Source organism: Bos grunniens, chromosome 7 (genome assembly GCF_055505025.1).
Source record: "Bos grunniens cultivar Pamir isolate PY7600 chromosome 7, Bosgru_T2T1.0, whole genome shotgun sequence".
Lineage (NCBI taxonomy): Eukaryota > Metazoa > Chordata > Mammalia > Artiodactyla > Bovidae > Bos > Bos grunniens.
The window spans coordinates 12,972,004-12,994,636 of NC_141171.1; the positions used below are offsets into that span (position 1 = coordinate 12,972,004).

Below are 22,633 nucleotides of genomic sequence, written 5' to 3' on the forward strand. Positions count from 1 at the left end.
TTTGCGGCGGGCTCAGCCCCGCTCTGCCCGGGCCATCGCGGCGCGCGCTCGCCCGGCCGAGAACGGCGCCGGTGGCGAGAAGGGAGCGGGGCTGGCCCCGCCGCCAGCTCGGTGCTGGAAGCGTGTGCGGCGGGAGCGCGGTGGGAGGAGAGGGCCGGCCCCCGCCCGCCCCTTCCCCCGCGCCGCCGCCACCGCCCGGGGATAATCAAAATTCTTACTCTCTACCACTTCCTCACAAACTGAACAGCATCATGAAAATTATTTCTAATTTTTACTATGATCACTTAAGTCTTGCTATTCTTTAATGGCAGGGTCCAGAGCATGCTGGAGCAATATGAACTCCAAATGAAAGAAATATTTCCATTTTAAGACTGTCAGTTCTGCCTGAGAAAAACTCATCTCCTTTAATACCCACCACATCACACAGTACTCCATTAAGCACAGGGTCACATATGCATGGGGTTTTAATGGAAAAAAACAGTGAAGAACTGAAAGTTTTTTCTTCTACTCCCATCATCAAACATGAGAGGCCAAGAGTCCTATGTAAATCCAGCTTATTGTTAGGCCCAGCTGACCACACTGTCCTGAAGTAATCCAGGCTACCAGAAGCAGTCAGACGCAGGGGACTTCCCTGTTGCTCCAGTGGCTAAGACTTCACACTCCTGATGCAGGGGATGCGTTCAGTCACTGGTCAAGGAACCAGATCCCACATGCCACAACTAAAGATCCCATGTGCTACAACAAAGACCCAGCACAGGTAAATTAAAAAAAAAAAAAAAAAAGTAGTGATCAGATAATGAATGAAAATAATCTTGTGGGAAAGTATTAACTTTTACTTACTTGACAGAGATTCAGTTATTCCTTTTTATTTCACAGTCCTATTTCATGGGACTAGGAAGCTATTCTGAAGTTAGTGCTCAGGCATAAGCGAAGACATGGCAACTTAGACAAAATCTCTATATTCATGTGCCTCAGAGCAGCTTCACACCATCTTTACCACATCTATGTGAATACACTGCAAAGATAAGATGCCAGAAGAGCCTTTTCTGGCAAAATCGTAACAGTGTACCCTGGACCTTGAGGAACTGAGTAAGAACTGCAATTTGCAAGGGAGTCTGCTGAAGACCACAATGGCCTGATGGTGAATGTGCCCTTCATTATAAAATACCAAGGGTTCAGTAGTTCTTTCCTCTAAAAGAACATAAAGCTTCCCCTCTCCAGTTATAGGAGGCAGTGATTCTCAACCAGCCACTCCCTCAAGAGGCAGCCTCTCCACTGCTCTCATTTCCATGACCTTCTGTGGGGCACAGGAAAGTAACAGCTGAGCCTCTGGGCAGAGGAATCCCTCAGCCACATAATTTCCCTAAACACTGGACTCTGTAAAGGGTCATCACTAACTAACCTACTGATATCCACGTGGACAGGACAGAGCGAAGGTTCCCTCACAGTCATTACCATGGTAGGATTTCTTCATTCAGTTATGGCACAGAGCCAGAAATCCCCATCTCTTGTTTCTCTCACAGGAACTGATGGTCTTAAATGGAAACACTTCTTTCATTTGTGTAGCATTTCTCTCAAGGTGCCCTGGACCCTGCCGTTATAGAGCAGTAAGACTTTTAGCGATCAGAAGAAATGCAGAAATAATTTTCACATGTTCATGTTGTAGTTAAACCTGTGAGGAAGTAACCACTTCCTGCTTTGGCCAACTCTAATTACTCTTTCCATAGTGGGTCCACAGTGCTTGTTCCTGCTGCTGCTAAGTTGCTTCAGTCATGTCGCACTCTGTGTGACCCCATAGATGGCAGCCCATCCTCCGTCCCTGGGATTCTCCAGGCAAGAACACTGGAGTGGGTTGCCATTTCTTTCTCCAATGCATGAAAGTGAAAAGTGAAAGTGAAGTCGCTCAGTCGTGTCCAACCCTCAGCAACCCCATGGACTGCATGCAGCCTTGCAGGCTCCTCCATCCATGGGATTTTCCAGGCAAGAGTACTGGAGTGGGGTGCCACTGCCTTCTCCGAGTGCTTGCTCCTAATGGTGTCCTATTACAAAGTGTGCAGAAGAGAGTCACACTAGCAGGCCTGGGAGGGCTGATCCTTAGGAATGCCTGCTCACAGTGTTTGTCCTTGGTTGGTTATCTGGGAACCAGGATTTATAAGTGACCCGGCCAATCTAGGGCTTCCTTGGTGGCTCAGGCAGTAAAGAATCTGCCTGCAATGCAGTAGACCTGGGTTTGATCCCAGAGTCGGGAAGATCCCTTGGAGAAGGGAAAGATGACCCACTCCAGTATTCTTGCCTGGAGAATTCCATGGACAGAGGAGCCTGACGGGCTACAGTCCATGGGGGTCTCAAAGAGTCAGACACAACTGAGCGACTAATACTTTCACTTCATTTTCCACCAACCTAACTGGTAAGAATGGTTTGGTGTATCTCAATTGTTTATAGTACATCACAAACTCTCTTCATTCTCAGTGACTGAATTTTGTTATGCTCAGCAGAGAGTACTTACATGATCTGAGCACCACCCCCTCCAATCACTCTTGGGTATTGTTTCTAATGAGCTAGTATTTTACATGTATTGTCACAACCTGCTGCTTGTAGGACTGAGCCCCTCCTATGTGATTACACTAGGAAAGAATATCTAGAAGCTTGCATCTGGCTTCTTTAAGAACACATTTAATTAGGTATTAAAAAAGAATGAATGAGGTATTTAATAATCCTCATGGAAAAATTTTATTTTTGTTGGATAACATTAAAGGAGATAGATGAAAATATGAAAGATGTTCTTGATGTTCCCACTACAGAAATATATCTAAAACAATCTGTTATCTAACTGGGAAATGCACTGTATCATCCCCTTGTACTGCATGGACAATAGCCAATTCATTATAGATGTAAATGTGAACAGTTAAACTGGGACACTTTTACAAGTCCCAGGTAATGCTTCATTGATCCAAAAATAGGGAGAACTCTCTCATTTAAGAAAAAGAAAAAACAGCCTTGAAGCAAGAACCTGACCAATGCAAACATATTAAAACTAAGGGAGTTATAAGACAAAAGATTAGAAGACAATACAGATGTTAAAAGGTTAGTATGTGAAGATGGACACCATAGTTTTAAAATAATGGGAAAATAACCAAACCTGTTTTACAGAAGATGAGAGACGACACATGAAAAAATGTCCATTTGCTTAGTAATAGGGAATAATGAGGCAACATGTCAAGCAGATTATATTTCACTCTAAGGACAAAAATTAGTTAACTAAATAATCCCAAGTGTTGATGACCATAGACAACAAATATGTAAATTAGGCATGAGTAGAGATGCACCCCACTGCCATTTCCTGTAAATCTGAACTGGATCGCCATCAGTTGTCCTCCAGAGTCCAGAGAATTTACATGTATTTGTACTTGGAGACCGATACAAGAATATAGAAAATATATTTTCAATGAGATTAAAAATTCAACTAGGGGGAATTCCCTGGTAGTCTAGTGGTTAGGACTCCACACTTTCACTGCCAAGAGCCCTGGGAACTAAGATCCCACAAGCCACTCAGCATGGCCAAAAAGAATACATAAATAAGTAAACTGGAAAAAGCCCAAACCCCATAACCACTGCAATGGATGAACCTTGACTGGCCCCCAGTCTCAGACACTAGGTGTGTATCAAACGTCTGCTGCTAAAAGTAACCAAAAAACATTTTGAATGTAATTTAATACTTATTGAAAGGTTAAAGCAGACAAAACTAAAACAACACTGAATAGTGAAAAGAGCAGATGGTAAAGGTATGACTAAAGAATCAACAGAGATCCTCTATGGGCAGCATGGAGATGAGCTGGGGAGCAGAACATCAAAAGACTCTAAAAACTGCCCAAAGGCCCACTTATGAATCTTCACGGTTACAAAGATGTTTATACTCTTATTATTGCTACACACTCCAATAAAGCATTTTGTACATTCTTTTTTGGAAAATATGTGATGATTTAAAAAAAAGGAATTAAGTTTGGAGAAGAACATAATTTTACTGTGTTTGCCCTGTGATGGGGCAATCTTGAGTTTTAACTCAGATTCTGGCAGCAAAAACTGCTAATAAGACAGAGGTCTATTTTGAAAGAATTGGTTACATAACCTCACCCCTGCACTTATTTTTTAAAAATAAAGGCTGGGGCTTCCCTGTGGCTCAGTGAAGAGTCTGCCCTCTAGTGCAGGAGACACAGACCCTGATCTGGGAGATCCCACATCTGCACAGCGACTAAGCCCGTGGGCCACGACTACTGGGCCTACGCTCTAGAGCCCACACACTGCAGCTCCTGAAGCCGACGGGCCCCAGAGCCCACACTCCACGAGAGAAGCCACTACAGTGAGAGGTGTGTGCGCTGCCAGTGAAGAGTGGTTCCCCTCTCATAACTAGAGAAAGCCTGCAGGCAGCAAGGAAGAGCCAGCGCAGCCAAAAATAGATTATCTGTGTATTTAATAAACATATATAAAAGGTGACATGAACTGGTATAGGAAGATGTGAAGGAGTTTTCAATAGAATGATTAAGTAGTGTTACAGTAGAAAAGCCACATTCCCTCTTCTGTAAGTCTTACAGTCTCCTGCACAAGCATGTGGACTACATCTAAGATTTGGCTCAGATGTCTAGACTGATGACAACATGCACTCAATGTCAAGAGTGTATGACGCTTTTCATTTTCATAATCCAAGTGTCTGGGGAGGGGAGGGTGGGCTTCTCAAGCATGGGAAACGCCTTCAGAGAGTAAGATAAGGTGCCTGGCCTGGATTTTTTTTTTTTTAATTGAGATTAGAGGGTAGGCTAGGGTGAGAGTTTGCATACTCCTGGGAAGAAACTACTATGGCCTTACTTGCTTGCCGGCACCAAAGGCAGGAACCCTTAGGTTTTCTTAGCATTTTGTACAGATGTGGGGCACAAAGTGGAATAAAGAGGAATAAAAGTACAAAGCTGTCAGCAGACGAGGATGGACATGTACACTCTGCTATATTTAAAATGGAAAACCAACAAGGACCTACTGTATAGCACAGGGAACTCTGCTCGATGTTCTGTGTGTGGCAGCCTGGATGGGAAGGGGAGTCTGGGTGAGAACAGATACATATATGTGTATGGCTGCGTCTCTTTGCTGTTCACCTGAAACTATCACAAGAGTGTTTGTTAATCAGCTATACTCCAATATAAAATAAAAAGTTAAAAAAAAATTGAGGTCAGAGACTTCCAGTTCCTGTTCGGTCATGTATGGAGTTTAGAAGCTAGCATTAGCATCCTCACAAGATAGTCACCAACTAACAACTAACAACCAACAACTCTTCTTAGACCCAGAACCATCAGAGAATTTAGGTAATGGGGACACTGCTGTCTCCAAAATCAGCGAGACAAAAAAACAGCCATTTAAAAATATGCCCAAGATATTCTTGCTCTCCAAATGTCGGAGTAGAGGACAAAAGAGCCCGTGACAGTGATAGGTCTCCCCCGCTCCGTACATCAAATATGTGTGGCATCTCTTAACATTACTGCTCCAACTCTATGTCATCAAAATATGTGGCCACCCATTCAGGTCAATTCTAACGCTCCCTGGAGTTAGCGTTAGACTTCACAGATTGAACACTCACTGCCACAAGACTGCCCCCATTTAAGCTGCTGGCCACAAACAAGGTGCCTGGGCTACTGACATTTCTACTCAGCTGCCTGTACATTCATAGATCCCCTTGACACTCCCTCAGGTTTGCTAATTTACTGGAATAATTCTGAGAACTCAGGAGGACACTTGACTTACTATGGTTGGTTTATGATAAAGGATACAACTCAGGAACAGCCAAATTTGGAAGAGATGCATAGGGAAAAATGTGGAACAGAGGGTGAGGGGGTGGGGTCAAGGAAACAAAAGCAAGTGTTAACTAATGGGGCCTAATCAAACTTACCATTGACAAAGAAACCATTGAGAAAATGAAAAGACAATGTATTGAATTAGAAAGATATCTGCAAATGTTAATGACTGATAAGGGGTTAATATCCAAAATACAGAAACAACTCATACAACTCCCAGAAAAAAAATAACCTGATTAAAAACTAGCAAAAGGGGGACTTCCCATGTGGTCCAGTGGTTAAGACTGTGCACTTCCAACACAAGGGCACAGGTTCAATCCCTAGTTGGGGAACTAAAATCCTATCTGCTGTGTGGTGCAGCCAAAAAAAACCACCTTTTTAAAAATGAGCAAAATACCCGAGTAGATATTTTTCCAAAGAAGGCACACAGATGGTAAACTGGCATATGAAAAGATGCTCAACATCACTAATTACTGGAGAAATGCAAATCAAGACAATTAGTGATCCCATCACACCTGTCCGAATGGATACCATTAAGAAGCCAAAAATAACAAGCGTTGGTGAGGATGTGGAGAAAAGGGAACCCTTGTACACTCTTGGCAGCAATGTAAATTAGTGCCAACTAATAGGGAAAACAGTGTTGAGGGTTCTCAATAAACTTAAAATAAAACTGTTGTTGTTTAGTCACTAAGTCATGTCCGACTCTTTGCGACCCCATGGACTGTAGCCTGCCAGGCTCCACTGCCATGGCATTTCCCAGGCAAGAATACTGGAATGGGTTGCCATTTTCTTCTCCAGGGGATCTTCCCAACCCAGGGATTGAACCTGCATCTCCTGCATTGGCAGGTGGATTCTTCACCACTGAGCCACCAGGGAAGCCCAAGAACTACCATATGATCCAGCAATTCCATGCCTGGGTATATGTCTGAAGAAAACGAAAGCACTTTAAAAAAGATACACACTCCCCAGTGTTCACAGCAGCATTATTTAAAATAGCCAAGATATGGCGGCAACCCAAATGTCATCCATCAACACATTGATGGATAAAGATGTGGTACATATATACACTGGAATACTTCTTGGCAATAAAAAAGAATGAAATTCTGCTATTTACAACAATATGGATAGATGGAGGGTACTAAGTCAGTCAGACTAAGAAAAACAGATACTGTATGATTTCACTTACAGGTGAAATCTAAAGGAAACAAATGAAAATAACAAAACAGAAACAGCCTCACAGATAGAACAAACCAGCAGTTTCCAGTGGGGATGGGAAGTGGGGAGGGGAGATAAGGGTAGGAAGTTAAGAGGTACAGATGTATAAAATAAATAAGCTACAAGGTTAAGGTTAGCGAATGTAAGCTTTTATATACAGAATGGATAAACAACAAGCTCCTACTATAAAGCACAGGCAACTATATTCAATATCCCTATGATAAACCATAATGGAAGAGATTAAAAAATATGTAAGTGAATAATTTTGTTATGCAGTAGTAACTACAACATTATAAATCAGCTATCAATTCAGTTCAGTTCATTTCAGTAGCTCAGTCGTGTCCGACTCTTTGCGACCCCATGAATCGCAGCATGCCAGGCCTCCCTGTCCATCACCAACTTCCAGAGTTCACTCAAACTCCTGTCCATCGAGTTGGTGATGCTATCCAGCCATCTCATCCTCTGTCATCCCCTTCTCCTGCCCACAATCCCTCCCAGCATCAGAGTCTTTTCCAATGAGTCAGTTCTTCGCATGAGGTGGCCAAAGTACTGGAGTTTCAGCTTTAGCATCATTCCTTCCAAAGAACACCCAGGACTGATCTCCTTCAGAATGGACTGGTTGGATCTCCTTGCAGTCCAAGGGACTCTCAAGAGTTTTCTCCAACAGCACAGTTCAAAAGCATCAATTCTTTGGCGCTCAGCCTTCTTCACAGTCCACCTCTCACATCCATACATGACCACAGGAAAAACCATAGCCTTGACTAGATGGACCTTTGTTGGCAAAGTAATGTCTCTGCTTTTGAATATTCTATCTAGGTTGGTCATAACTTTCCTTCCAAGGAGTATCTTTTAATTTCATGGCTGCAATCACCATCTGCAGTGATTTTGGAGCCCTCCAAAATAAAGTCTGACATTGTTTCCATTGTTTCCCCATCTATTTGCCATGAAGTGGTGGGACCAGATGCCATGATGTTCATTTTCTGAATGTTGAGCTTTAAGCCAACTTTTTCACTCTCCTCTTTCACTTTCATCAAGAGGCTTTTGAGTTCCTCTTCACTTTCTGCCATAAGGGTGGTGTCATCTGCATATCTGAGGTCATTGATATTTCTCCCGGCAATCTTGATTCCAGCTCGTGCTTCTTCCACCCTAGCGTTTCTCATGATGTACTCTGCACAGAAGTTAAATAAGCAGGGTGACAATATACAGCCTTGACGTACTCCTTTTCCTATTTGGAACCATTCTGTTGTTCCATGTCCAGTTCTAATTGTTGCTTCCTGACCTCCATGTAGGTTTCTCAAGAGGCAGGTCAGGTGGTCTGGTATTCCCATCTCTTCCAGAATTTTCCGCAGTTTATTGTGATCCACACAGTCAAAGGCTTTGGCATAGTCAATAAAGCAGAAATAAGATGTTTTTCTGCAACTCTCTTGCTTTTTCCATGATCCAGTGGATGTTGGCAATTTGATCTCTGGTTCCTCTGCCTTTTCTAAATCCAGCTTGCACATCTGGAAGTTCGCGGTTCATGTATTGCTGAAGCCTGGCTTGGAGAATTTTGAGCATTACTTTACTAGCATGTGAGATGAGTGCAATTGTGCGGTAGTTTGAGCATTCTTTGGCACTGCCTTTCTTTGGGATTGGAATGAAAACTGACCCTTTTCCAGTCCTGTGGCCACTGCTGAGTTTTCCAAATTTGCTGGCATATTGAGTGCAGCACTTTCACAGCATCATCTTTTAGGATTTGAAATAGCTCAACTGGAATTCCATCACCTCCACTAGCTTTGTTCATAATGATGCTCTCTAAGGCCCACTTGACTTCACATTCCAGGATGTCTGGCTCTAGGTGAGTGATCACACTATCATGATTATCTGGGTTGTGAAGATCTTTTTTGGACAGTTCTTCTGTGTATTCTTGCCACCTCTTCCTAATATCTTCTGCTTCTGTTAGGTCCATACCATTTCTGTCCTTTGTTGAGCCCATCTTTGGATGAAATGTTCCCTTGGTATCTCTAATTTTCTTGAACATATCTCTAGTCTTTTTCATTCTGTTGTTTTCCTCTATTTCTTTGCATTGATCGCTGAGCAAGACTTTCTTATCTCTTCTTACTATTCTTTGGAACTCTGCATTCAGATGCTTGTATCTTTCCTTTTCTCCTTTGCTTTTCGCTTCTCTTCTTTTCACAGCTACTTGTAAGGCCTCCCCAGATATCCATTTGGTTTTTTGCATTTCTTTTCCATGGGGATGGTCTTGATCCCTGTCTCCTGTACAATGTCATGAACCTCCACCCATAGTTCATCAGGCACTCTATCTATCAGATCTAGTCCCTTAAATCTATTTCTCACTTCCACTGTATAATCATAAGGGATTTGATTTAGGTCATACCTGAACGGTCTAGTGGTTTTCCCTACTTTCTTCAATTTAAGTCTGAATTTGGCAATAAGGAGTTCATGATCTGAGCCACAGTCAGCTCCCAGTCTTGTTTTTGCGTATAGAGCTTCTCCATCTTTGGCTGCAAAGAATATAATCAATCTGATTTCAGTGTTGAGCATCTGGTGATGTCCATGTGTAGAGTCTTCTCTTGTGTTGTTGGAAGAGGATGTTTGCTATGACCAGTGCATTCTCTTGGCAAAACTCTATTAGGCTTTGCCCTGCTTCATTCTGTATTCCAAGGCCAAATTTGCCCGTTACTCCATACTTCAATTAAAAAAAAAAAATACTGGGGGGAAAAAAAAAACACAGGAGAAAATCTAGGTGACCTTGAGGGTTTTTTGGTGACCTTGAGTTTGGTGATGAGTTTTTTGATTCAACACAACAAAAGCAGGATTGATGAAAGGAAAAAAAAAATCAGTAAACTGATGTCATTAAAATGACAGCTTTCTCTATGAAAGACAGGGTTAAGAGACTGAAAACAAGCTACAGACTGGGAGAAAATCTCTACAAACCACTTATCTGATAAAAGACCAGCATCCAAAATATCTAAACAACTCTTAAAACTCAACAATAAGACAGACCACACAATGAAAAATGGACAAAATATCAGAACACACCCCTCACCAAGCCACATGGATGGTAAGCAAGCATAAGAAAAGATGCTCATGTCTTATGTCATTAGGATTGCAAATAAAAGAATAATAATATCATTTCTAGATACTTGTTACAAAATCCTAAAATTAAAAAAACAACAACTGAGAATAAGCATTAAAGGATGGAGAAGATGCGGAGTGACAGGAACCCTCACTCACTGCTGGTGGGAATGGAAAACAGTACGCCTTCATGGGAAAACGGGCAGTTTCTTACAATACTTAACCGTATAATCCAGCAACCAGGCTCCTTTGTAGTTTACCAAATCAGTTGAAAACTTGCTGTCACAGGGGCTTCCCTGGTGGCTCCGGGGTAATCTGCCTGCCAATGCAGGAGACACAGGTTTGATCCCCAGTGTGGGAGGATCCCACATGTCGCAGAGCAGCTGTCCCATGCACCACAACTACTGAGCCTGTGCTCTAGGACCTGGAACCTCACGCAGCCTCTGTGTCCTAGAGCCCAGGCTACGCCACAGGAGCTGCTACCACCACAAGAAGCCTGCACACAGCAACTAGAGGTAGCCTCTGCTCTCCACAACGAGAGAAAAGCTGGTGCAGCAAGGAAGCCCCAGTACAGCCAAAAACAAAACCCACCCAGAACATCTTCATTCATAAAAATACCTGTGTGTGAATTGTTTATAAAAGGTTTACTCATGATTGCCAAGACTTACAGGTAAACAAGAAATTCTCCAACAGGTGAATGGAAAAATAATCACTGGAACATCAATATAATGAAATGTTATTCACTGTTAAAAGGAAACAAGGTATCAAACCAAAAAGACAGAGAGAACCTTAAAATCATTGTTAAGTGAAAGCAGCCAACATGATAAGGCTACATACTGTATTATTCCAACCACAGTTCTGCAAAGGGAAAAAACCACAGGACAATGGAAAATCTGCGTCTGCAGGGATTTGGGGGTGGGAGGGAGGAATGAATAAATGAATAGGGGGAGCACAGGGGACTTTCAGGGCATGAAAGTAGAATACACGACATGGACATGACAGAAACAAGCTCATTTTACGTTGCCGAAGCCCACAGACTGTCTAAACAAGAGTCAACGTTGTCCTAAAATGTGGACTGTAATGTATCAGCATTGGTTCAACGAATTTAACAAATGTACCACAATAATACAGGATATAAAAAACAGGGCAAAACTATGATGGCAGAGGGGTTAAGTATGACCTTTCTGTACTTTGTAACCAAGCTTTCTATAAACCTAAAACTGCTGTAGAGAAAGGTAACATCTATCAGGGAAAAAAAAGAAGATGAAGTAAAAAAGGCATTAATATTCATCTCAGATGACTGAAAAAGGCCATCTTTGTTCAGTTGATTTGAAGTTACTTCAGTCACTATGGCACTCTTATAAAGGCCTGTATCCTGCAAACAGAGAATTAAAACCCCACTGAATGCCGTGTTCCAACGGATGTGCTCTGATGTGGTTAAGAGTGTCCTAGGGAGGCCTCAGTATATATACAGACAAGTGTTACCTTGATGTATATTGGGGATACCTGTTAGGCAAGAGATTGCCAGAATTCTTTTATCACACACTCTTAGACGATTGCCCAGGGGTCAGTAAACACATGCTCCCCAAGGCAACTGCTGGTCAGGGCTAAGACGACAGGCTGATGTTGAGTGTGTTGTGGACCATTGAGTCCCCTCCTTTAGCAGGATGTCCAACTAAGGGGTGAAAACCTGGATCATGTATGAATGTGGAGATGTCGTTCTGAAGTCTGTGAACTCCCCTTGCTCGTCACTCAGGGAATCCTAAGGAGCCCACAGGGAGCCTAGGGGTCTGAGAAGGGGTGATGACCTTTAGCATCTGGCAAGGGACCCAGGAGGGGGAAGGCCTCCACGCCTCCTGCAGGTAGGTTATGGTGGGGGTCCCAGGGTCAGCTTTATCTTGTCTCAGGGGGGTCCCCACAGCTGTGCTGAGCTCTTGGGGTGCTGTTTACAGGGTTTCAAATCCTAATGGGAATCTGGATGGGAGGTCCCATTTTCAGGGTTATCTGTTTTCAGCACAGCTCCGTCAGGAGATGTAACTGCAGCTCGAGTGGCCTACAGTGCAAGGCCAGGGCAGGACCTTGGTTAGAAGCCTGTGGACAGCTTCAGGCCTGATGGGAAACTCCAGAGGCAGGAGTGGAGGTCCCTGAAGCCTCTGCTGTGACTCAGGGTTTGACGGCGCAGAGGGGAATGCCTGTCATCTGGCATTTTCACCAGAGTCCACAGCCTTTTTGTTTTTTTGTGCGAACTATTCCAGGTGGGCCATTTTACAAGTAATAGCTTAAATGGGCTCAAATATATTTCAACATTTTTTATGTTCTGATGTCCTCAGAAGAGATGTCATTAATGTCACATCACTCATGCTCAAGGCACAAGGTGGTGCGGGTCAGACCTGCTTGCAGAGACCGTGTGCAGTGGCGATGGTGCTGAGGTTCTCTGAGGCCACCAGGTAAAGGTGAAGGCCAAGTGTGCTGAGAGGCTGCTGAAAGAGACACTGAACAGAAAAGACTTAGCCCAATCTGTGAGGGCAGGATATTTAGCAGCTGCTGAGTGGATGAAGTCAGTCATTTCCAAAATGATGGGGGCTGGGAATTGGGGCTTATTTGGTGAAACAACAGCCTCAAGGTTGCCATAATCCAATGTGAGATGTCATTCATTCTTTCCAGGTTTGTGAACAGACCAAATACGCCAATTAGTGAAGTGAAGTGAAGTTGCTCAGTCCTGTCCGACTCTTTGTGATCCCATGGACTGTAGCCTACCAGGCTCCTCTGTCCATGGAATTTTCGAAGCAAGAGTACTGGAGTGGGTTGCCATTTCCTTCTCCAATTAAAAGGAGGGGTTAATCACTTCCTCACTAAACAGGTTTGTATAATGGTTTTCCATCCTTCAAAACCCTATTTACATTGGGCCATATTAAGTAATTAGCAATAAAGGTCAGTGGAGTTCCATTTAGCAATATAATTTTCCAGTGGCAGAAACTAAATTAAAATTTAATTTATGATTCACTGGGTCAGATCTTCCTTCCTCTCAAGCAGAAAGGAGCCTGGTCTGGATGTTCATTGTAGTTGGAGGCTGGGACTGGGGCAAAAATTCTTGCCCAAAGCCAGGAGCTTGTGTGGCTGGAACCTCCTGTCATCTCCAGAGTGGAGGACCCAGACTTCTCATCAGGTTAGGGCACAAAGGAAAAAAGAAGGTGTTAAAAAGAAACAGTAGACCCCTAAAGGAAAGCTATGACAAACCCAGACAGTGTATTAAAAAGCAGAGACATCACTTTGCCAAAAAAGGTCTATACAGTCAAAAGCTATGGCTTTTCCCGTAGTATGGATGTGAGAATTGGGCCACAAAGAAGGCTGATCGCTGAAGAATCTCCCCCAGGAATGTCATCTTATACCAGTCTGAGCTTATTTTTGCTTTTAATTTGCTGGCCAGCACCACTGAGGTAATCAGCCATATAGGTTTTTATTATCCCTCAAAGCAAGATAATTCACTCTTTCCATACCCCTTTGGCCTTCTACCCATCTAAGCCTTCCTTTTGGACACCTCTCCACTCCCTAGATGCGATGCTGTCTGATTCAATCACTTAATAAAACCAATTAAACCTTTAAAATTTATTCAATTGTATTTTTGTTATTTAACAGATCAGTGGGGCTTAAACTGAAACAAAAAGCAAAAAAAATGTCTGACTACTCATGACAAAGACAAAGGTGGGAAAGAAAAATATGCATTTACAATTGCTTCTTTTTTGATAAAGAAGCACCAAATCAAGATGCTCAAGAAATGGACTTCCCTGGTGGTCCAGTGGTTAAAACTCTGCCTTCCAGGGCAAGGGGTGTGGGTTCAATCAGTGGGGGAACTAAGATCCCACATGCCACACAGTGTGGCCAGAAATTAAAATTTGTAAAGAAAAAAAATTTCACTAAAGCCTTAAAATGATCTACACTGGTTATCTGGGAGCGGCTGAAGCAAGACCACTTGAGAGGCCAGGACGCCCTGGCATGAGTCTACTTTTGACAGTCTTATCTTACAGGTTTTTGCTAACCTTCCATGATGATTTAAAATTAACTGAGTAATATGCATATACTATATATTTAATAGCCTTTATTTTAATTAACTTACTTTTGCTTTGAACTTTTTAAGTTTAGTTTTTACTTATCTACAGAGGAAACCCTTCTAAGATTTACTCCTTTAAATGCTAACCCTTATAAAAGTTTAAACCATAAAAAATAAGAGTTTCAAATCTCCTTTTAACAAAAGTAACAGGGGGACATCATAGCTTCTTGTAGCTCACTCTGGGAGCTTTTTCAGAAATAAGTAACACGTAATGCATGAGGAATTTGCATGTAATCCATTAAATATACTAGGATTTTCAGTGATTTTATGTATATTTTAAATAGTTTTCCTCATGAATTCATTTGCTTCAGCAGTACTGTAACACTTAGAATTTCAAAGTTCTCTAAGGACAAGCACATACAAAAAACTGACCTACAAATGTAAAAGCCACCTAAGAACTCAAATACACTCCTCTCATATCTTGAGGATCTCTTGCCTAAAAGGAAAGAATATTCTGTTTAGTTCCAGAGTTTTTTGTCTTATTCCCAATGTCTCTCTGTCAACATACACCGAAAGCTTGAGAATCATAAACACTTAAAACAATGTCACAGACTATGAAGGGAAACTAAAGAATTGCAACAGGGCCTTCCCTGGTGATCCAATGGTTCAGGGTTCACCTTCCAATGCAGGTGGTAGAGGTTCAATCCCTGGTCTGGGAGCTGAGATTCCACATGCCTTGGGGCCAAAAACCCAAAACATGAAACAAGCAATGTCAAATTCAATGAAGTCTTTAAGAATGGTCCACATCAAAAAATCTTTAAAAAAACCTGCAACATTCAATATATAAATGTATACAAGGAAAGAAATGTAAATATTTGAATCAGTGAGATTAGCAGCCTATTTCCCTATAATTCAGAAGAAACTGAGATTTCCAGGCTTGAGGTTCAGATCTCCCACTGTGGGAATACAACCCCTGGAGTGTGTCAGAGCTGACTCATTAGGAAAGACTGTGATGCTGGGAAAGATTGAAGGCAGGAGGAGAAAGGGATGACAGAGGATGAGATGGTTAGATGGCATCACGGATCTGATGGACATGAGTTTGAGCAAACTCCCGGAGATGGTGAAGGAGGGAAACCTGGCATGCTGCAGTTCATGGGGTCACAAAGAGTCAGACACAACTGAGCGACTGAATGGAGAGCGTGTCAGTGGTGAGGGTCAGCCACATGAATAGCCACAGAAATGAACTCTGGAGGCTCCAACAAATGCTCCCTTTCCAGACTTCAATTCTTACAAGTGAGAAAACTCTTCACCAGATTCAATGTAAAGTTCTAACATAAATGAACTCGCCAATTCATAAACTCTTGTCCAAGAAGACACAATTCCTGACCTTCACAGACTTTCTCAACACACTCAAATCATGAGTAATTCGTATGTACAGTTACAGTACAAAGTTCAACCTGGTAATCAACAGTTAGGGTCTCAGGGCGTCACTCTGTATCCCCCACCGTCGAAAGTGCATCCCCACCTTTCCAGGGCTGTATCTTCTCGCACTATAAAGGCTCCTTCCATGGTTGGTGAGAGCAGGTAGGACACTTGCAGGGGAAGGCTCCCCAGATAGAACAGTTGGTCCTCTGAGTACTTCCCTTTGTAGGCTCAAGGGAGCCTTAGCTAAGAGCTAAGAGCCCACAGGTCTGGGCTCCCCACTGTCATTATCATGAACTCCATTGATATTTTAAATGACACATACCCAGTGTTTGAATAATCCAACAGAACCATTCAATCCAGTATTTATGTACAAAGAAGGGAGGAAAACTGTAAGGCATTTTTTTCTATTTCAAGAACAAAACACAAATATCTATTCCTTTCAGAAAGTAAATGTCAGTCAATTATCATTTCCATGGCAAGAAACTGTAAATAATAATTGAAGAAAAGAAAAAAAAAGATCTTGAATGTTATTTACAGTCAGTTATGTGACAAAAAAAAGAAAAAATGTAACTAATGGAATGGTATAATGGAATATTTTTTCTGAAATTCACCTCTTTATTCCCCTTTGGAAATATTTTATATTCTCTTTCAAGATCTATTGATTAAATACATTTACAGTTACTAAAGATGGAAACTTAGGACTTCCTTGGTGGTCCAGTGGCTAGGACTGCGCTCTCACTGCAGGGAACCAGGGTTCAATCCTTGGTCGTGGAACTAGACCCTACATGCCACAACTAGGACCCATACAGCTAAAAAAAGGCTTAAAAGTGAATAAGGTCACAAACTCAGGGAGGGACAAGGCTGACCTGGAACTATGATGAAAAGACCGATCACCCAGGAGTCTCCCAAGAGGAACCTCCACCCAAAGGGCTTAAACAAAATAGGATGTCTGTGGCTGGGAAAGCTTGTGGGGTGGAGTAAGGAGGGGACGGCACAAGACTTAAATACAGTGTAGTTCCCGGTGGTTAATTTCTGGTTTCTTCTCATGGAAAACATACACAGACAAAAAACTAAACTTTAAAGAGTCATTCATGGCCCTTGTGGATTAATAATAAACAATTTAAAATACTGCGTAGCTTGAAATGCACCACAGAGGGCAAGTAGTTAATAATGAAGCTATGAACTGAAAAGGGGAAGATGGCGTTTGGGAATATCAGGAAAGATCTGGAAATTTAGCCATTTGTTTCCTGCCCTGGGAAGAGCTGGAGTAGGGAGACAGGGTCGTGGATTTGTGACACTGTTCTTCATACATTTGAAAAGTGAGGGGAAATGAGAGTTCCTCCGCCCCGGGGAGAAAGGAGGGACCCCACAGACCGCTGCTCCTCTAATGCAGGGACCCCGAATACTGAGTCACGATTGTCCCGTTACAACCCTCTCCGTGGACACCACACAACCTGGAGCAGACACAGCCGCAGCGGTGAGCAGAGAGGCCGCCCCGGGTCCCAACTGCCCGCTGAGTCCGTGCACTGCGTGCCGCGCTCAGGGTGGGTGGACTCGGGTCCGCGGGTCCGAAGTTGACCACGGGGAGGCCCAGGTCCCACCATGGCCAGTTCCAGCAGGTCCCTCAGCCCCCTTCTTCCAACACCCGGCTCTCCCAGCTCACCATTTTTTGGTTTCTTGGCTTCCCAGTCATCCACTCCCCGACTGCCGCGGCAAGCGCAGGTCACACTGACAGGATGCCGCGGAGCCACCGGAGCCTTTTAAGGACACAGAGAAGGGGATCTGCTGCGCTGCGGGAGCGAATGGGAACCAGCACGCAGTCCACGCCACCCACGCCCGACACTGGAGCGTGGCCTACAGGCGCTCACACGTACGTAACCAGCGACTCCCCTGATTGGACAGCTCGCAAGGCCCCGCCCTGCCGTGCCTGAGTGACAGCAGGCCGGAGGTCACGTCTTTGCTTGGACCTTGACCTGGCAGGGAGGCCCCTCCATGGTCCCTGCATTGAATCCGATGGCCGCGAGGCCCTCACGGAACTGTGACACTTCTTCCCCAGAACGGACACTGAGATGTGGCCTCACCATGTGTAATAATGAGTCTCGCCCCACTTTTGATCTTTGACCATTTGCTGTGAGAGAGACCCATTCTTCCCTACCTACTCTCCCGCGTTTGGAAGACTGAAAAGCCCCCTTATCCTACCCCATCCTCGGGGGCACTTGGCTCAAGTGGGAGGGTGAACCCCACAATCCTAGACCAGCCATGAAGCTTCAGGGCATGTGTGAAACACAGACCGAGAAACCATGGAAGACCTTTTCAATGTAATTTCTTTCATTCGTTGAAAGGTCAAAGGAGGCAAAACTGAAAGGAAATTGCAGAGTGAAAAATAAAAGATGGTGAAGGTATGGAAGAATAAACAGAGAATCACAACCGCCATCATGTAAGGGGCAGGTTGGTGATGAATGAGGCATGGGAAGGTTGGGGACTCTCTCACCACCGCCCACAGGTCATTTATGAATTTTCATGAAGATTCCAAGGATGTTTCAATTATCACTAAATCTAGCCAGGAAACATTTTGTATATTCTTTTCTAAATATATATGCTGATTTTTTTTTTAATTGAAGGATAATTGCTTTACATGCTGATAGAAATTTTAAGCAGTAATTAAGGTTGGCAACAAAATTTGTATATTACTTTGTCCTATAAAGTGGCAATCTGAGTTTTCACTCATGGTTTTGGCAACAACAATCAGTAAGAAGCCAAGTGTCAACTAAGAAAGGATGGGTTCCCTGAGTTCATCATCATATGTAGTTTTTATAAACAAAGGGTATTGCTATGGAAAGATCTGGAGGATTTATCAATAGAGCAAATAAGTACGGTTTATTAAAGTATATATTGGAGAAGAAAATGGCACCCCACTCCAGTATTCTTGCCTGGAGAATTCCATGACAGAGGAGCCTGGTGGGCTATAGCCCATGGGGTTGCAAGAGTCAGATACAACTTAGGGACTAAACAACAATATTGCAGTATATATAAATACCAAGTTACTCTTTCTATAACCTGCAGAGAAAGGCGGAACATGGACCTCCACCTAAGGGTTGGTTGAATAGTGGAGAGGAGTCTGGCCTGTTTTTTTTTTTAAGGCTGCGCTTAGGGGCATAGGCTATGGTGGCAGATCACATGCAGCCTTTCTTATCACCTTGTACAGATTTGGGGCACAAAGGGAAGAAGGGGTAAGACTTTAAAGTTGTCATCAGTCACATAATAGGAAAAATATATCCTAGTCTCTGACCCTCGTTCCTGGCACAGGGCTCCTAAAACCCTTGTAAATCCCTAAGGGAGGGATTTCCCTGGTGGTCCAGTGGCTAAGACTCCCCACCCCCAGTGCCGGGGGCCTGATTTGATCCCTGGTCAGAGAACTAGATCCTGAATACTGCAACTAAGACCCAGTATAGCCAAATAAATAATTTTTTTAAATTCCTAAGGGATAAGAGCACTAGGACCATCTCTCATTCTATTGAAGTGACTCTGGTTGGGCTCCTGGGTGGCTGCTGGGTGAGGGGCCAGTCACTGGAAAGACCAAGTCATGATCATGAACTTGGAATTTTCAGCCCAACACCCTCCCTCATCCTCCAGAAAGGGGAGGGGGCTGAAAATGAAGTTAACAATTAATCATGCCTACATGAGGAAGCCTCCATAAAATCCCAGTGGTAAGGGGGGATTCAGAGGGCTTCCAGGTTGGTGGTCCATGTACAGGGAGGGTGATGCACCCCAGCTCCAAGGGACTCTCTCAGACTTCACCCTATGTATCACTTCACCTGTATCACTTATCATATCCTTTAATAAACTGGTAAATGTATTAATAACTTCAGTGTGTCTCTGAGTTCTGTGAGCTGCTCTTGCAAACAGAACCCAAGGAGGGGCCTGTGAGAACTTCTGATTTGTAGCCATGTCAGACAGAAGTTGTGAGTAATCTGGGGACCTACTCCTTGTGATTGGCATCTGAAATTGTGTGTGGGGGGCAGTGCTGACAGTTTTGCGAGACTTAGCTCTTAACCTGTAGAATCTGATGCTGTCCCAGGGCAGATAGTGTTAGGATTGAGTTAAGTTGTAGGACACCCCACTGGTGTCACAGAGAATTACTTATTGTGGGGGTAAAACCTTCACATATTTGGTGACTGGAAGTATCAGGACTGAAGAGTTCTGGGTAAAAGTAAAGGAGATGCCTAGGTAGGAAGAACTGGGTTTTCTCCGCTCAGGAAGAAGATATCAGCAGTCAAACATTAAAAAATGGAGTTAGAGACCTCTGATCAGCAGATAAGGAGCTTAAAAGGTTACAGTACCATCCTCAACAAACAGACTTTTTATAAAAAGCAAAGAAACTTAAAAATCAATGACTCTTCTTAAATCTATCAAAGGACTGAGGTCACAGGGTGAAGTACTGTCTCCAAAATTGGAAAGAGACTGAAAAATAGCCATTTTGAAATATGCCTACAATATTCTGCACTTTTTAATAAGTCTTGTCCTCAAAAGAATGTATTTCAACTTAGAGAATGAATTTATAGTTCTTGGGAAAAACAGGGAGAAGGGAGTTTAGAATGGATATATACACACTTCTATATTTAAAATGGATAACCAACAAGGACCTGCTGTATAGCACAAGGAACTCTGCTCAGTGTTATGTGGCAGCCTGGATCGGAGGGGAGTTTGAGTGATAATAGATACATGTACATGTATGGGTGAGTCCCTTTGCTGTTCACCTAAAACTATCACAACATTGTTAATCAGTTATATCCCCCCCCCCAAAAAAAATCTATTTCATTAGAGGCTAACCAACTGGGATCCTACCAGTGCCAGAGGGCAGTGCTATGGTGGGAGGCAAAGAGTCAACTGGACTCCCCACTAGTCTTTCTGCGGACCTCTCAGCAAACACCTGGTATGTTTTCCAAAACAACTCCAATTCTCCAACACCAAACACATGGTATGTTTTCCAAAACAACTCCAATTCTCCAACACCAACTGGGTGTCCTGCAGTGCAATTCAAGTCTGACACAAACTAACCAGAATTAACATCAGATTCCACAGTTTATGGGTTGAATCCTATGACAGTACCCACTGTCAGATGCCAGCTGCAAAGTGGGCAGGGGCTGGGCTAAACACATTTCTGCCTGACCCACCACAAATTTAGAGGTTCCCTGGACAACACCTCATCTTTGTTAATTGTCTAGAGCAGCTATCAGAATGAAGACAAGCACTGCTTATTATTACCAGTTTACTTGATTTTTTAAAACTTTTTATTTTGTATTGGGGTTATTGTTCAGTCACTAAATCGTGTCTGACCCTTTTGTGACCCCATGGACTGCAGCCTGCCAGGCTAGAATACTGGAGTGGGCTGCCATTTCCTTCTCCAGGGGATCTTCCTGACCTAGGGATCAGACCTGTGTCTCCTGCATTGGCAGGCGGGCTCTCAGTGGAGCCACCTGGGAAGCCCCTCTATTGGGGTATTTATGTTTGAGTGTGTGTGTGCGCTCCATCATTTCTGACTCTTTTATCAGGAACAGCCACGTGGAAAGGGTGCCCAGGGCAAAGTGGTGGGGGTGGGGGTGGCAGGGAGCTTCCATGTTATCTCCACACATGACAGCTTCCTGGCTCACTGATGGGTTCACCAAGTCAGATCTCTCCGAATCCCGAGCTTTAGGGGTTTCCATAGAGTTTTCTTATGTCGACCGCTGGAGGAGGACTCAATCTTCAGCACCTCCTTCCTCTCTTGAGGCTGGGAACTGGGCTGAAAGTTCTTCCTGGTCACTGGTGACCAAACCCCTACCCTGAAGCCATCAAGGGGCCTAGAAACAGTTGCCTTATTACAACATAAGATGCTCTTATTATCAATAGAGGAGGTATGGTTAGATAGCCTTACTGACTCAATGTATATGGATTTGAGCAAACTCCCATAGGTAGCGGAGGACTGGAGCCTGGTGTGTTACAGTCCATGGGGTCACAAAGAGTCAGAAACGACTTAGCGACTAAAAACAACATCACCAGTATCACTCAGAGTCCAAGGGCCTTGGGAAATCTTTGCTAAGGACTGTGGACAAAGACCAAACATTTTTCTTATCACACCAGAGAAGGGCAGAGCCCATGGACACAGGCTCATTAAAATACTCAGACCAGATCATGGGATGATAAAACTTTCCTCTTAGCTACAACAAACCACTACATCAGAAGACATATGTTTAATCATGGTAGGGAACTCAGAAACAATGGTATGTTCCAGAACTTATTTAGAAGTCTCTAAAGGGCTGTGGCACCCCACTCCAGTACTCTTGCTTGGAAAATCCCATGGACGGAGGAGCCTGTTAGGCTGCAATCCATGGGGTCGCTAAGAGTCGGACACGACTGAGTGATTTCATGTTCACTTTTCACTTTCATGCATTGGAGAAGGAAATGGCAACCGACTCCAGTATTCTTGGCTGGAGAATCCCAGGGACGGGGGAGCCTGGTGGGCTGCCATCTATGGGGTCACACAGAGTCGGACATGACTGAAGTGACTTAGCATAGCATAGCAAAGGGCTGCAATGCAGGAGACCTGGGTTAAATCCCTTGGTTGGGAAGATCCCCTGGAGGAGGGCATGGCAACCCACTCCAGTATTCTTGCCTGGAGAATCCCATGGACAGAGGAGCCTGGTGGGCTACAGTCCATGGGGTTGCAAAGAGTCAGACACAACTGAGTGACTAACACAGTATCCCCAAGGTAGATAGGGGAGACAAAAACAAGGACAACTGAGGATATTTTACCTCTGACAGTGACAACAAATAGTCAACAGAACTTAAGTTTAGACAAATAAACATCAAACCTGACATTAAAGGCCTATTTACCTCAGTTCCTTTTCACAGTACAACCTGTCCAGTATTGGCCAAAAAAATTCAAAGGCACAAGAAAAGATTAAAAAAACACATCTTCAGGAGATAGTTTAGACGTCTCTTTATAGGAAAATGCCCTCAGCAGGATGTCCCTTTCCTTGTCATTTCAGCAAAG

At 43.6% G+C, this 22,633-nt stretch overlaps 1 protein-coding gene across 14 annotated transcripts in view; it reads right to left on the reverse strand.

Annotated features, from left to right (window-relative positions):
* The window catches only part of LOC147368464 (uncharacterized), a 71,586-nt gene that overhangs the window by 4,735 nt on the left and 44,218 nt on the right, over positions 1-22,633 (reverse strand). Inside the window, exon 1 of one of the 14 annotated variants that reach the window (XM_086409064.1) lies at positions 17,264-17,483. The exons of 10 other annotated variants lie outside the window; for them this stretch is intronic. In XM_086409064.1, the coding sequence (XP_086265190.1) occupies positions 17,264-17,293 (30 nt within the window). In that variant the 5' untranslated portion in view covers positions 17,294-17,483. Of the gene's footprint in view, positions 1-8,700; positions 8,762-17,263; positions 17,484-22,633 lie in introns of those variants that run through there. 3 more of the 14 variants (XM_086409061.1, XM_086409073.1, XM_086409074.1) reach the window with 3 other exon arrangements.